General features: G+C 41.9%; 1 protein-coding gene across 4 annotated transcripts in view; it reads right to left on the bottom strand.

The window, feature by feature from the left end:
• dhx9 (DExH-box helicase 9) overlaps nucleotides 1–15,396 on the bottom strand; it is a 202,930-nt gene that overhangs the window by 25,854 nt on the left and 161,680 nt on the right. For all 4 annotated transcript variants that reach the window (XM_087143419.1, XM_022239222.2, XM_022239223.2 and 1 more), the window contains 4 exons: nucleotides 12,109–12,269; nucleotides 9,771–9,882; nucleotides 8,156–8,317; nucleotides 7,550–7,637 (listed from right to left, as the gene is read on the bottom strand). In XM_087143419.1, coding sequence (XP_086999545.1) covers nucleotides 7,550–7,637; nucleotides 8,156–8,317; nucleotides 9,771–9,882; nucleotides 12,109–12,269 — 523 coding nt within the window. The remainder of the gene's footprint in view (nucleotides 1–7,549; nucleotides 7,638–8,155; nucleotides 8,318–9,770; nucleotides 9,883–12,108; nucleotides 12,270–15,396) is intronic.

Below are 15,396 nucleotides of genomic sequence, written 5' to 3'. Positions count from 1 at the left end.
CCCTCCACAATGCACTGCGGTCCTGCCGCCATGTTCATCCTTTTCGAAGAAGTGACGTCGCCAGAGACAAAGTGAAGAAGGACAGGCGGGAGCGGCTGGGCAGGGGTAAGCATTAAGAGGAGACCTGATCCACTCCACACGGGGAAGGAGTATCCTGCCTGCCTACACCCCTCCCCAGCCTACATATGCAGAGTGGCACCGTATCCTGAGGGTGGGTCGGCGACGGAAGGACAATAACTAGGAGAACACAAGGTGGGCATCGCAAGAGTGGACACTCATCCTGCGACCCTACTAATTCTAGCTATCAACCACCCGGTCCGGAGCACCGCCGAGCGCAGGGTCGCTGTGCCATTGGCCGTTTCGCTCCACAGAACATCCTTCAGGTAGCATTTGGTGAAAGTGGAGGGAGATTTCCAACAAGCCGCTTCGCATATTTCAACTAGAGGAACCCCTCTGAAGAAGAGGTGGCCCGAACATCTTGGGCTCTGACATATGCCTGAGTCGTGTCATCATGCTGTGCTGGCCAGTCTCGATTAGCAAAGATGATGGCCAAGACCATCCATCAGGCAATAATGTCCTTAGACGCTTGGTGTCAGGGTTTCATTGTGGTGACGAAGCGTTGGAAATTAGATTCCCCGCAACATTTGGTTCGGGCAAGATACCTCCTGAGAGTCCAAACCATTTCTTATCAGTGTCGTCTCCCACAAGTGATGTATATCGAGAACGAATATGTCGGGAGGTCAGAAGGTAGGCATCTGGTTTTTAGTCAGGAACCCAATGGTTGGGATGAGACAAGCCCCATGACGCTCCCAGCAGATATGACCATTGGCAATTAATAGGGCATGTAGCTCGCTACCTCAACTCTAAGTAACGACCACCAGAAGGAATGCCAGCTTGATGCTGAGATGGAGGTCAGACGCATCAGCCAAAGGCTCAAAGGGGGGGCTGGCAAGAACACGTAGGATGTTTTTCTGAGATCCCAGGATAAGATGACGCGTTTGACATGGGGATGCTTGACAAACATTCCTCAAAGAAGATGGTGGATGGCAGTGTTGTTGGAGACAGTCGACCCATCACTAAAGCCAAAGTGGACAGCCACTAAAGCCGACCGATAGTTTCGGATGGTGGCAACCTGGAGGCCCGAGTGGAACAGGTACATGAGGAAGTCTGTGATGGAGCACACAGGAGCTTTGGTCAGAGAAACATAGTGGTCGTCGCATCATCTAGTAAAATGTTGTAGACGGCTGTTGTAAATATAGCCAGCAGACAGTTGTCAACCCCAGGCCGCCATGGATGCAGCATCTGCAGAAAGGCCCAATGCTCTAAAGGATCGTTGGACGACATCCAGCATGTCAAGTGAAGAGCTTCTGATGCTGGGTGGAGGATCCCCGACTTGGGCTGACCGAGGATGTCCTCCCTGACCGGAAGGACCAACGGCCGTTGTAGCAGGAGTCTTGTAAGTCTTGGAAACCACGGTTGGTGAGGCCAGAACAGGATGACGAAGAGGATCTGACATGGCTCTCATTCTATCTTGGACAGGACCCGTGGGATGAGGGAGATTGGAGGAAAGGCATACGCCAGAAGGCCTGACCAGTTGATCTTGTAGGGTGTCTGTCGCCCATGCCTGCGGGTGAGAGAACCTGGAGCAGAACGTCAGGAGATGGGCATTGTCGGTGGAGGTGACTTTGGATATGCCCACTACAGAAGAACTGGTGTCCGGAAAGCAATGTGGGGCATGGCCAGGCCGAGTGGAAGAATATATGGAGAGTCAGGAATTAATAGATCAAAGGAGCATGTAGAATTCACGAAGTTTGTGAAGTTTGGTGAATTAGGACGCACAAGACATGGATACTGAATTGAATGGGTGATCACCAGTCAGAAATAGTGGGGTCGCCTTGATTTTACACGCCTGAGTGCCTCCGATGACAAAGTTTCAGACATCGATAGGTCTCCGGGTAGGGCGATGACATCCTCCGCAGGCATTATGCACAGAAAACGGATGGTCAGAATTAGATACACATGGTAGGCTGATCGTATCACATTTTATTCACTAGGACAGCTCCATAAAATGGTGTAGTGATGACAGATTTCATTGTTTTCCACCTAGCTGGCCCCAGGCACAGGAGTCTCGGGTGCTAGCCGGTGGTCTGATGCATAGTGTAGCGGTAGGCCTATGAGCAATTGTTGAGCCGCAGTCAGGGTTTAGTATGCGTGACCCAGACTAAAATTCACCATGGGCCGTATGAGCAAATGACGTAAGGCGGCCCGGTAGAGTGTATATGTAGTAGTTCCCGCACGCCTGGATTTCCCGAAATTGGACAGATCAAGGCAGAGGCGTAGGCCTTAATGGGAAACGTCACTAGCTGTATCCAATACGGAAAGGAGATGCCCCCAGGTGTAGCATGTTTCCGTGGTGGAGCTAGATGTGAGTCATAAGTAGAGCCTGGGTAAGTTGAATTATTATTATTATTGAATGAGTTTATTGAGCACAAATTCAATTCAAACAAGAGAAGACCGTGGTTGTGGACAACCACGGAGCTGCTTTGGTTTCAAAGGGTTTTCAAAAAAATCTTTGGATATAATTATTACATAATGGCCGAAAGTGGAAATAAAGCAACGGAAAGTTTACAATTCATGTCATCTCGATACATGTCACATGACTTTCATATCATATAATGATACGACCATCAGATGAAATCAATTTCCATCTCGAAACCTTCCCTTTCAAGCTATCTGCAACGATCAACCGATGGGTAATGTACTTCATGAGATATTTGGCTTTACAAAATGCACCTTTAAAGTCACATGACTTGTCACCCGATCATCACATCAGGTCAATTTGGGTCTAAACCCTTGCCCTCCACGCTACACACAAAGTTTTAGCCCAAAAGGACATGTACTTCTCAAGATACAGCACTTTAAACAGTGCCCCTTTAATGTCACATGACTTGTCACACGATGATACCACAATCACATCAGGTTAATTTGGGTCAAAAACTTTTCGCCTTTGAGCTACACACAAAGTTTCAACCAAATCGGAGATGTACTTCACGAGATATAGCACTTCATAGAGTGCCCCTTTAATGTCAAGTGACTTGGCAAGAAATGATGTCATCATCACATCAGGTCAGTCGTGGTCTTAAAACCCTTCCCCTTCGAGCTACATGTACACGTTTATACAAAGTTTCAATTGAATCTGACATGTACATGTACTTCATGAGATATAGCACTATAAAGAATGCCCCTTTAATGTCCCCTGACTTGTCACCTGATGACATCATAATCACATGAGATCAATCCGGGTCTAAGCTAAACACAAAGTTTCAATCAAATCAGAAATGTAGTTCTTGAGATAAAGCACTTAAAAAGTGCCCCTTTAATGTTACGTGACTTTTCCCAAGATGACGTCATAATAACATAAGGTCCATTCTGGTCTCAAACCCTTCCCTTTTGAGCTATACACGAAGTTTCAATCAAATCGGGGATGTACTTCACGAGATATAGCACTTTAAAGAGTGCCCCTTTAATGTCACATGACTCACCAGCTGATGACGTCTTTATGGGAACTTGTAAAGGAACTTTTTCTAGCTTGTGGTCTTATTGTGTGCCCCTAACACGAACTCAGTTAATCAATAACAGTGCAAAAGCAGTCACCTGTTGAAAAACATGTTAAAGACCAAAAAAACAAAAAGAACAAAAGAATGCCTTTTTTCGCAAAACTGCAAAAAAGCCAAAAAACCAGAACAAAAACAATAGCTGTTTCAGCCGATTGTCAAACAGCTAGAAAAAGGGGAAAAAAAAAACTTTAATGAAAGCAATAGCTGCTTCGGCAGTACACCAAAGCAGCTAAAAATACATACGTAAAACGAATGGGCATCTGAGTCAGGGGCAGTCGCTAGGGGAGGGGAGATTGACTCAAGGCGGCTGGCTAAAGTGGGCAGTAGCGAGCTTTGGATTCACGATGGGAAAGGACACAGGATTGGGAGTCTTACTGAACGCGACAGTCCCTATACACACGCTCCCGTCCTGTGTGTAAGTCATTTTGATTTCTGACGGGGACGGGGGCCTTGTGGTGCAATCACGTGACATTGGAATGCGGAAGTGTAATCAAATATCGCATGCAAATAAAACTGATCTCAAAATGGCGAATCTTCATAGGGTTAGAGACATCCTTGTCAGTGCTTATTTGTGCAATATTTTGGATGATGATGAAGGCCTACAACCATAGAGCAAGGACAGCTACAACTTCTTGAAAATGAACTTTCATTTTGAAACCAAACTATTAGCGCTAGTCCGACAATGCATACATTGCAGAAACGAGCTCGGTCAATTTTTAGTATTAGTGTCTCTGAGAGAGCGGACTGCCGCCATCAAGCCCGATGAAGAAATATCTTGCCTAGGTGTAGGGTGAGATTTCTTGCATCTGGACCCCATAGAGGACGATGAGTGTTTACGCTTTTTATGTGTGGTGATCTGGCCGTAGAACCTGAAGGAAGAACCTAAAAACCTTGGGCGTCAGCAGCATCTCTGGAATACAGGTTGTGAGAGGTCAAAGCAGGCTGAGCCACTGGGGAGCTGTGATGGAAGCACCTCGGATAGTCCTAGCTAGTAGGCAGAAGCCACAGCGATGAGTAGCATTCGAGAACCACAGCGATGATGCTGTTTTATAGCCCGAAAAGTGGTTGGCGAAGAGTGTAAGTTTACTCGCCCCAAGTGCAACGTCGAACAGGCAGAGTCACCATGATATGGGACATGATCCAGAGCCAGGTCCTGCTGTGGAAATGGATATGGCTGAACAACAGAGACCGCTTCAGCCTCCGAGAACGCCCCTTGTGAGGGAGGAAGGACAGCCGGGAGGGGATCCAGGTTGGGTGCTGTTGCCACTGGCTGAGGCTTGGAGTGTATCTTGCAGGCGAGCGCATCCCAGGTCAGGATCGGTGGCCTCATGGCCGAGTCCATCAGCAGACCGGAGCTGCGGATGGGGAGTGGTGGACAAAAGCCCCAGCGGTGTAGCAGTCCAAAAGGGGCGACATCATCCGATGCAAAAGCAGGCTGAGTGCCATGGCTGAATCAGTGGAGAGTGGCGAAGCCGCTGTGGAACACGTTGCTCGCTTGGAGGGGGTTGACTGGATCGGCTTCCGAGCGAACACCACCCAGCGAGTAGAAGCCAGTGAGGGACCTGGGGTAGACGGTGGACCGTTTCCCTGTGAGAGCCTCTGGGCCACTGGTCAGTAGGGTCGCTCGGGGGTGTGGTAGGTAGCGATGGCACAGAGCAAGGAACAGCTCCTTACGCTCTGGTAAACCGTGATCAAGGGTACTGTTACAACACAGCAAGCTCAACCCAATCTGTAGACATGTGGAGTGGGTGTCGATGACCACGGGCAGTATTGCAGCACAGCACACTCAGCCCGGTCGGTAGGTGTACTAGTAGTCATCAGTGATCAAGGGTAGTGTTGCGGCAACTGCTCACTCAACCCTGGCCTATTCACTCCACTGGGTCTCTCCCCGACGTGGCCGTTAATCTCGGATAATGCAAAAACAACATCACAAAGGAGCGGGGCAGCCCGCCATGCCCCGCTCCACGGCCAGACCCATCCAGCATTGGGTCGTTATTTTTCGAATGCATGCTCCACATTGAGAACAAAGGGTTGCCCGTGAGCCCTGTTCAACGGCCACACGCAACACTTACCATGGTATTTGGTAGGTTACATCCAAACCTGTAGATAATGCACAGAAAAAAAGGGATATAAAGAACAAAAAAAAAAAGGACACATGAAAGTAAGCACTCTTACCAATAGGTAAGCAATCACTCTTTATGCGTAAATAGGAATCAAAGCAATTCACATATGTAAAAGGTTATGGAACTTGATACTCCGAAAATACCATAAAGACACGTCCTTAAACGATAGGCCTTGAGAAAAGAAGGACGAACATGGCGGCAGGACCACAGCGCATTGTGGAGGATCAAGGGGCAGAATGCATAATCAAGTCTTTTCAGCGAATTGTAATAGGCACATGGGAAATTTGCATATGTAGGTTGGGCAGGGGTATGTGAACACAGGAGACTATAAAAACAGCCCTGGGTACTCAGGCATGAAATTCAGTCAAGATCACGTTATTCAAAGCATGACACCTTCCTCTATCAATATCAATGGACAGATTTCATTTTCAGGACATTTGTTTTAGTCTATACTTTATGGATACATACTGCAGTGAACAATCAGGATACCATTACACCCGACTAAATTTTGGTCTATGGAGAATACTGCTACATGACTTGGATTAGAATGTCCTTCTACAAGTGTTTTCTTTATTTAACCTAGACCACAATTTTCCAATTTCTCTCTTCATTTTCAATGTAATTACACAATAAAGTACTTGTACAGTAAAATCTCAACTCAAAGTCGGTTAACTCGAAACTCTGCTTAACTCAAAGCATAATTGATTCCCACCGAAAGAATAGGCTTTTATGTACAAAAACATATCTGTAACTCGAACTGCTCATGTTGCTGGATTTGTTTAACTGGAAGTTTTTGTGTAGCAGATCCAAAAGAAACCGCCACCAAAATACTTCTAGAAAGTGTAAACAGAACACAGGCCTAGTTATGAATCATTTCTGACACATACACTTCGTCTTTTCACACCAGAACACTTGCAAGCATGCTACAATGATGATCGATTATCATGGCCCATTGTAGCCAGTGCGTTGGCAGGCCAACTGATGGCTCTTTGCGTTGGCTGCGGCAATGCATTGGAGATCTTTGTGTATGCCACACGCACCACTCGTACGTAAGTTAGGTCTGGCCTAATGGTCTGGCCCAACTGCCCGCGCTCACCTGTGCCATGGCTGCCCAATTAGAGCCACAAACCACAGCGTGCTCACACACAGTGGACCAACCACATGACTGCACCGAAGAGCTTTTGCGTAGCCAAATCTCACTTCCCAAAAATAAACAAAGTTTGAAATTAAAGAACGAAGAACAAAAATAAAAACAGACACCAATATTTTTGTTTTTGCAAAATTTTATTGAAGCGCATAAAGGTGCACCTTAATGATGAAAACATATGTCTGACTCATCGGGAAACCCTGCCTGAGTAGGCATGTGCAAGGCGCTGTGTTGTGGTACGGTATCAGAAATGGGACCACCACAATGCCTTACAAATACACAACGCAAAAGAAAGATTTGCCACACAAAGGTACACAGTTTAAATGATTTACAGTACATTTAATGTGTTATTTGTCAGCCGATTGACAACAAAAATCGTCTGCAAAAATGTCTTTCTATGAACAAAAACTTGCGGCACCAAATTATAAAATAACCACAATATCATTTCAAAAGTCATGGTAAGGAGATTTATGGTAAATGTGTGTCAGTGTATAAGTACGTGTTATGATACACATTGCAATAATGACTTAACTTCAAAAGAAATTGGGACCTTCTTTTAACTCGAATTTCGGATAACTCAAATTTTTTGTCCATTCCACAGAGATTCGAGGCATCGAAATTTTACTGTATGTGGATTTAAAAAAGAAAATTGCAAGCTTTACCTTAGCTTCGTAGATCATACGAAGGGAGGTCATCTGCAGCTGTTTGCGATCACAGTAATTCATAGCACCATCTTCACCCCCATTGGACCTAATAAAAAGAGATTCTGTGTCTGTTTAAAGAGGACAGAGAATTTCTGCACATTTTTCTGTTTTGAGATAAAATGCATTTGTTCATTTTAGTTACACACATATTTCAATTTGCATTTTTCACTTTAAATCAAACACCAGAACTAGGAATGGAAAAACAAAAAACAATGAACAACAGGAATCAATTTTAAAAAGTAAAAGGAGAATCTCGCAATGTCTTTGGGGTGGAAAACAGGACCAAAGATAGTCCGCTTTTAAGCATAGAGATGGCTGTGCTCATCTTCCATTGAAAATGATTGAAGAATGACCTTAATGACCTAAATAACAACATGCTTCAAGTGCTCAATGAATTTACACCATAAACAGTGAGCCAAATCAGAGAAATGTTCAACGGTAAAATATTATAACCTTACACCCCACCTCCCAAATTGTCCCTCCAATCGATCTCAATGAACCCTCCTCACATCCTTCACATCCTCCACCTCTAACAAAGATAAACGTGTTTCTATGTTTACTTACAGAGTCTGTTCCCATTCTTGAAAGCATCCCAGTACAGCGACGTGGTCACTGTGACGAATGCCACAGTATGACTTGTGTAAGTTAGTCACCTTGCCCATGTGGGTGATGAAAGGCTCTGAGAAAACTGTGCTGGCTGCTATTATGCTCATGGCATCTCCAACACTTCAAGAGATTTACAGAAAAAGAAAGATTGAAATATTACACAATTTGTTCACTGGTCAATTTCTTTGTATATCTTTATAATAATTTATATGCACCTAGTCAGTTTCTCTATATAGTTTGTTTCAGAATTTGTTCACTGCTGTAAATTGAAAGGGCCTGGCATTTCAATTCTAACACTAAGGCTCTTTCAAATGAGATTTACGTGCAGGCTGCACCAACAGGCCCTTTTACATGAGTGCACAAAACCAGGGACCCTTGTGGTGAAATCGCATAGATATAGTGTTGTGTGAAAATGTATCCAAGTCACCCTGTCGCAAGGGTCCATGTGTGATCGTCACACGAATCAAGACCTCCTCCAAAATTTCGCAGGGTTGCAAATCCTTGCGATTATCACAAGGATTGGTTGTGTGAACTGAATGTAAAGCATGCAATTTTCGCAAGGATGGTGTGCGCTGAAGTCCATTACACATGCACACCTTTGCTTTTGCCGTCGTTCAAAAGGGCGATTTACGAATATACCACCCGTTAGTGATAGTCTCAAAACCATCTGGTTCCACACACGTATTTTTAGAGATTTTCATATAAAAAGGGAGGGATCCAGTCTGAGCAATGAATAACAAGACAAATTGCACTTTATTTCTCTTTGAAAAAATTCCTTTGGAGCCATGAAGAAGGAAGAGGAAAAAGAAAATATTCTCTTCACAGCGTGATTCACAGTTGTTATGTTCTGTTTATAAATCGGACAACAATGTTATCAGGCGCAATACTGGCACTGGCAACAAGGCCATTACACTGAAAATCTACCGCTAATGTATCTACTTGTGTGTCCCATAAATGAAAAACACGCAGGATCACTCGTGAAAAAGGAATACAAAATGTAGAAGACAGATAAGGGAAAAACTAAGGCAGCTTCCATAAAGCAAATCAGGTTTTGTCATTGAATTAATACACAAATGTTTGTGGAAACTTGCAAAAAAGCATACAAGCATATTATGGCTGGGAATTCACTGGTGCTCTATACTTCCACCATTCAAAGAATACTGCAGTACCAGTGATGCTATGCCGATGCTGCAAACTGAGGGACATTTGCTAATGTGCTGTGTAGTACCATCAAAATTGCAGGGGACCCTTATGACAGACACTCAACACCAAACATTGCAGACATGCATTTCCAGCAGTTCATGTGAAAGGGCCTTATGACACAAATGCCTGGGCTACCAAGCCTTCAGTTGGCAGTTTTTGTCCATGTCTGTTAAAGTGCTGCTTTCAAGATGGCTAAGAAGTTAAACAAGAGACAAAAGACAAAAACTTGATAATTCCAGTAAAGGGACTACTTAGCTTACTGATCTGATGCAGTGCTCTGAAAGATACATATTCAAATCTCACTCTAGTTAGTTGAATAGATAATTCTATTAAGACTTTTCCTTTGTGCTTGTTATAGCATACTACTTACAACAAGCAGCAGCCAAGTATGATCATCTTGCCCAACTTAGGCTCCATAGGCATCTTGGCAAGAATCTTACCAAGAGGAGTCAACTCTTCTTGCATATCCAATGCATGCATATCTGCAACAAAAACAGCACATCAACAGCCTCTCAAAACTCAAAGATGATACACATAAAAACCTTTTAATTCCACACTGGTTATGTGCCAAATATAGTTTCTGTGTGCCAAAGCGGTCTTTCACTGATATTTCAGGTAGAAATAGCTAGGATGATTTCATAATTATTATTGTAGATATCTAAATATGACAATGACACAAACTGCATTGGTTCATCTCCCTACAATCAATTACTACAATAATCTTAACAGCAGGGTTCCAATTTCTTGCAAGGCACACTTGACTAATACCAGGATATACTATACAAAATTTCTAAAACATTTTGAACTCTGTCAGAGTTCCAATGACTAAACATGAAGTCAGATCCTTATCTCTCAACATGCTTAAGGGTTTCTTGATCATTGATTTTAATGAACAGAAAACTTCTTGTGAATGCATCATTGACCTCTAAGTGTAATATCAAAGAATCCATAAAAACAGTTACATGTACAGTTTGCAATGTAAATGTACAATGTATATACAGTGGAACGCCGCTATAACGAACACGACGGGGTTCACACTAAATGTTCAGTACAGTGGTTGTTCAGTAAAGCGAAATCAACCGCCGAATGTTTTGTTGCCATGTTGAATAGCACCCTCTCTTGTCTAACTGAAGTGTCCGTCTTGTGATACTATGAATTCCTGTTATTGTGATGTTTTGCTGTTGCATTCACGTTTGAGGTTTCTAGAAATGTATCCGTTATTTTTGTTTTTCATTAAATTTTGAGTTACAAAATTGACATTTAGTTTATCCAAAAAGTTATGAAGCTACCACTCAGGATCGATCTCTGATGCATGCTGTGGCGAATCTCAGTTGATTTGCAACTGCATAATGTTCAGTAGGTTTTGTGCACAAAATATTGGGAGCCAAGGACAATGTTCAATACGGCTGAATGTTCAAAATAGGGTACATGTACTTGTTTGTTTAACTCACACTTTAGGCCATTCAGATCATATCAAATTCAATAAGATTATCAAAACACAGGCTTCTTTCCAACCATTTGGAACCATGCATGTCGGTTCATGCTCTAAGTGCCTCCCTTCACTTTAACCACTTCCTGCCGGGGATTCCGGATCCGGACACGTATGGTTTATATGCGTGGCTGGGGTCTCCGAACTCAGACGAAGGAAATAGAGCCCTGTAACAAAAGACCGTACTCCAAACAAAAGACCAGGCTGCTGCGCATTGGCAACATTTTTCACTCTCAAAAGTGGAGATAATCCAGCCTTATTTTTTAAATCGTATACCAGGGTTTGGGGCATTTATAGCGAGCGGATTACCACCGGGGACAAAAGTGCTCCACCACCGCAGTCATGAGCCACACAGCACTGCTGCATGCTAATCTGGCCCCTATTGAAAAGAGGTCAGCGGTGCACTGAGCCAGGTTCGTTAACAAAAGAAAGTTATATAACACCGTACAATCTGAGCTTTTTTTAAAAGGCTGCATGCCTAGCTGAAATACTCAAGGCGTCAATAGATTTTGTCTGTCAGGCTAGAGTGGACACCAGACCGTCCTTCACGTGTTTGTAAGTGTCCAGTAAATGAAGACAGGAATTTTTAAAGAATTTTGAAAACAGATAAAATGATAAATATCCCGGCCCAGCATCATCAACATTGATAACTGCCCCGGCAGGAAGTGGTTAATAATTGGTTTGCAAGTGTGCATTATTAACAAAACTATGATTTTAGAAAATTAAACACCAATTTTCGAAAGTGTATTTGATGATTAAAATGGAAACATGTTACGAAAATTAGGGTCAAGAAAACTGACTATATACATTTTTATTGTCCATTACTCTACATTTAATCATCATCGGTACACTTTACAATGTGTTCCTGACCTTGTACAGGGATTCTCCTGACAACTTATTTACCTCTCTTAAGTAAGTTTCCACAGGGTGATATTGCTTTAACAGAGGTTAATAAGTTGTTGTAAATAAGTTGTTATTAGAGGCTTTATAGGCATGTTTTCATAATTAAGGACTAACATGAAGAAAAGACAAATGGCAAGGTAAACCCACCGATCTCTCAAGATTGGGAAAAATGTTATATTTTATTGATGGTGTTTGATGCATTTTGTCCCCTCCCCCAAAGAAGCATTCTGTCAAAAAAATATAGCAAAATGTCTTTTCCACAATGTCAATTCTTAAGAGAAACAAAAAGAAGCAAAGGCCAAGGATTGTAAGGTACCTTTCAAGGCAGCTACAGCTTCCACAACTGAATCCAGGGGTGGTGGTTCAATAGCCTTGTTCAAGAAGTCTGCTATGTTGCCCAGTCGTAACAATTTGATTGTCAGGGCCAGTTCATTGAGAGGAGTACGAAAGATTTCTGGAGTGGTATACTCTTCTAGTCTGTAGGAAACATGAACATCTGAAAGTGAGCTTTCTCATTACAAAACAGAACAATAGCTAACACTATGAGAGACTGCTAAGACAATTCTGGGGAGCTCAGTGTGTACAGAGCTAGTTTTTGGTATGTTGATGTGATTGAACATTTAATACTGGATTTGGCTTTGACACAAAATGAGGAAATTCCTATCTTTATAAGACTTTGTACAGTGTTTTTCAAATTTTAATGGCATGAGTGTGAAGTGGAAAATGAGGATATGAGCAAGGAAATCATCTGAGGAAAAGTTATATGCCTGGTTAATATTGCTATCACATGTATTAAATCTTTAATCACATTGTACAATGCTTAAAAAATTTAGATTTAATGAATCAATTTTAAATTATTCTACATTGTAAATGAAATTTATCTGAAATGAACTTTTATTCCATTACTTCAGTTTTATTTTGTTTCAAAAATGTCAATGTGATGGTAATACATTTACGAGATTATTCAATGCACTTTAATTTTGATATTGCATGTATTGAAATTACTCATATCAATATAATGCTTGAAACAGTTAGATAGAGTAAATCACACATTTAAATTATTCATCATTGTAAATGAAATGTATCTGTAATGAACTATTATTTCATTGCTTTCGTTTTTTTATATTTGGTTCAACAAATACAAAAATTAAACCTCACTGCCAATTGAATATAGACAACTTGTGAAAAAGGTCAATTGGGTGAGTAAAGCCAATGATTTTATACGGTGGTGGAAAACGGACAGACTCACTAATGGAAACGGAACTAGCAAAATTTTCCACTAAGAATGGCTTCAAAAGTAAGAAAAACTTTCCACAAAGAACCATGAATAAATGCCTACCAAACTGTTTTAAAATGCTTGCTTTTAATAAACAAATTATGGTGGCAATATGCTAAATTGCACCACTCCACCTCATGACTGGGTCGTCCTCAGCAGTACCGATACTTGCAAGTGCTCTGTGGCATGTGTGAGCCTCAAGCACACAGCGGCAGCTGGCACAGTGCAGCAGTAAGGTACGGTACATGCACAAAAATGCACCGTACAAGAATTGAAATCAAGGCGCAAACAAGTTCATTCTCACACATATGCTTATTGCACATGTGCTGAATTCATTCTGTGAATCCGCATAGACACCTTGAAACAAGGTTAGTACCGCATAAAAACAATAAAACCGTGGCTGCAAAATGGAGGACTTATTACATATTCCTTGAATTAAACAAACCTAGTAAGCTTGGTGTACCATGACTGAATGCGTCCTCGGAAGTGTTCGATGAAAAGCAAAGTTTTCAGTCACAAACATGCATTTTAAGGCTCAGATTTAATGTTAACTTTCTAAATTTTGTCGCACCACTGCCAAATAAAAAAGAGGGGTCAATGTCCAAAATTAACATGTTGTGATCAACGACTGTTGCATGCAAGATATACTCTACAACTTCACTGTACATGTACATGGTTTTTAAATGGAATTTGATTTTATACATGTGGAGTGACACATGAATTGTTCGTTGATTAATTGTATCAAGTTTTTGACGATCACTCCAGAGGGAAATCAAGGGGTGAGGATGCCGTACTTATTGCATCGATTTTAACAAATTTCACAACAGAAAATAAAAAAGGTGGAAACATTGCAGAGTATTTCCAAACAATATTTGTTTCTTTTCTTTTTCTTTCTTTTTTTTGGGGGGAGGCGGAGTATGGTTGGGCTAATGGTTTCCATGCATAGTTTAAAACCTGCTCTCCTTTCTCACTCTTACGAAGGTATGAAACGGTATTTGAATTTCTAAAGTGGAATTCGGGATTCGGCAAAGTGGAAAAGACAGTCCATTAACATTCCTTTACCAGCACTAAAGTGCAAACAACACACAGAGTCGGAGCTCATAAAAGCGGTTCAAGAGAGTCAACGACAATTTAAAAATCTCACATGGAAATCATATCACCAGCTTTTAAAGATAGCGCAAGACAACAAAATAGAATTCAAATTTAATCCACCTTTAATTTCAAGGGGGATTCAGATTCAAATCCACTAAACGCTTGCAATGCCGACTTGTTTGAAAATAGTCCGTCGTTTCTAATTTTCAACATAGCCACTGATACTAACAATGGCACCACACGACAGTGAACCGTGAGTTCTGTAATAGACGTCTTTTGGGCAAATAAAAGATTGTGCGTCACATCTCATATTGATAAATTTCTCGATATTTGACGAGTCAATGGGCCGCTTTCCGTGATCAAATAAAGAGGCATAGAGATCTATTTTAACGTACATTCAGTGCTTGTCCTTATAAGGCTTTTTAACCACATATTCTATTTTATTAAGGTCAACAATATCACGACTAGCTTTATAAGCATTTATTGTATTAGACGGGAGATTAGACCCTGTGCCAGCTCGAAATTCCATAGACAGGTAAACGGCTAAATTTATGTTATCGAGTATGCCCGCGGTAGTTGGTTGTATTTGATAGCAGATTTGGCACTCTACTAAATTTTCCGGTGTTTTATCTCGGTAGCTGTATTTATACAACGGGTTTATGCCGTAACAGGGCTCGATCGTCATAATCAACAGACGTTTATTTTGACCGTTGTGATGATAAAAATAGGCGAGCTGCACTGACTCACGTGAATGCCTTCTTTAATCACGATTAAATTACTCGGATCAAAGGGACCGTAGGTGACATTGGGGTCGCAGTTGTCAGCATTGAGACGCTCGTGGTCATCTGAAACGATATATACTTGGGTTGAAATGGTTATGATTTTCCCGGCTTTGTCAAAAAAATTTCTCATTTTTCTCATTTTTATTCAGCTGCGTGTATTAACTCGGGTGGAATTTCTACTTTAATTAAATTTTCAGCGTCAACGTCATATTCAATCATTATTCTCCAACTCTATGTGCACAAACCACACATTGACACCACGTTTTGGTTTTTGGCAAAGATTTCGAGCGGCAAGTTTATTTGTTTTTGCTGATTTCAACACCACTTTCTATTGCCACACTTGGCAGAAATTCTGTAAGATTTCTTGGCACACTTGCCATACTTGCCACACTTGGCAGAAACTTAGGCACACTTGCCAAAGAGATACTTGCCACACTTGGCAGAAAAACAGGAA

This window comes from Acanthaster planci, linkage group LG11 (genome assembly GCF_054643075.1).
Source record: "Acanthaster planci isolate LZ-2023a linkage group LG11, COTS_SCS, whole genome shotgun sequence".
NCBI lineage: Eukaryota > Metazoa > Echinodermata > Asteroidea > Valvatida > Acanthasteridae > Acanthaster > Acanthaster planci.
The sequence above is the reverse complement of the archived record's forward strand: the minus strand, read 5'-3'. Positions and strand labels throughout refer to the sequence as shown.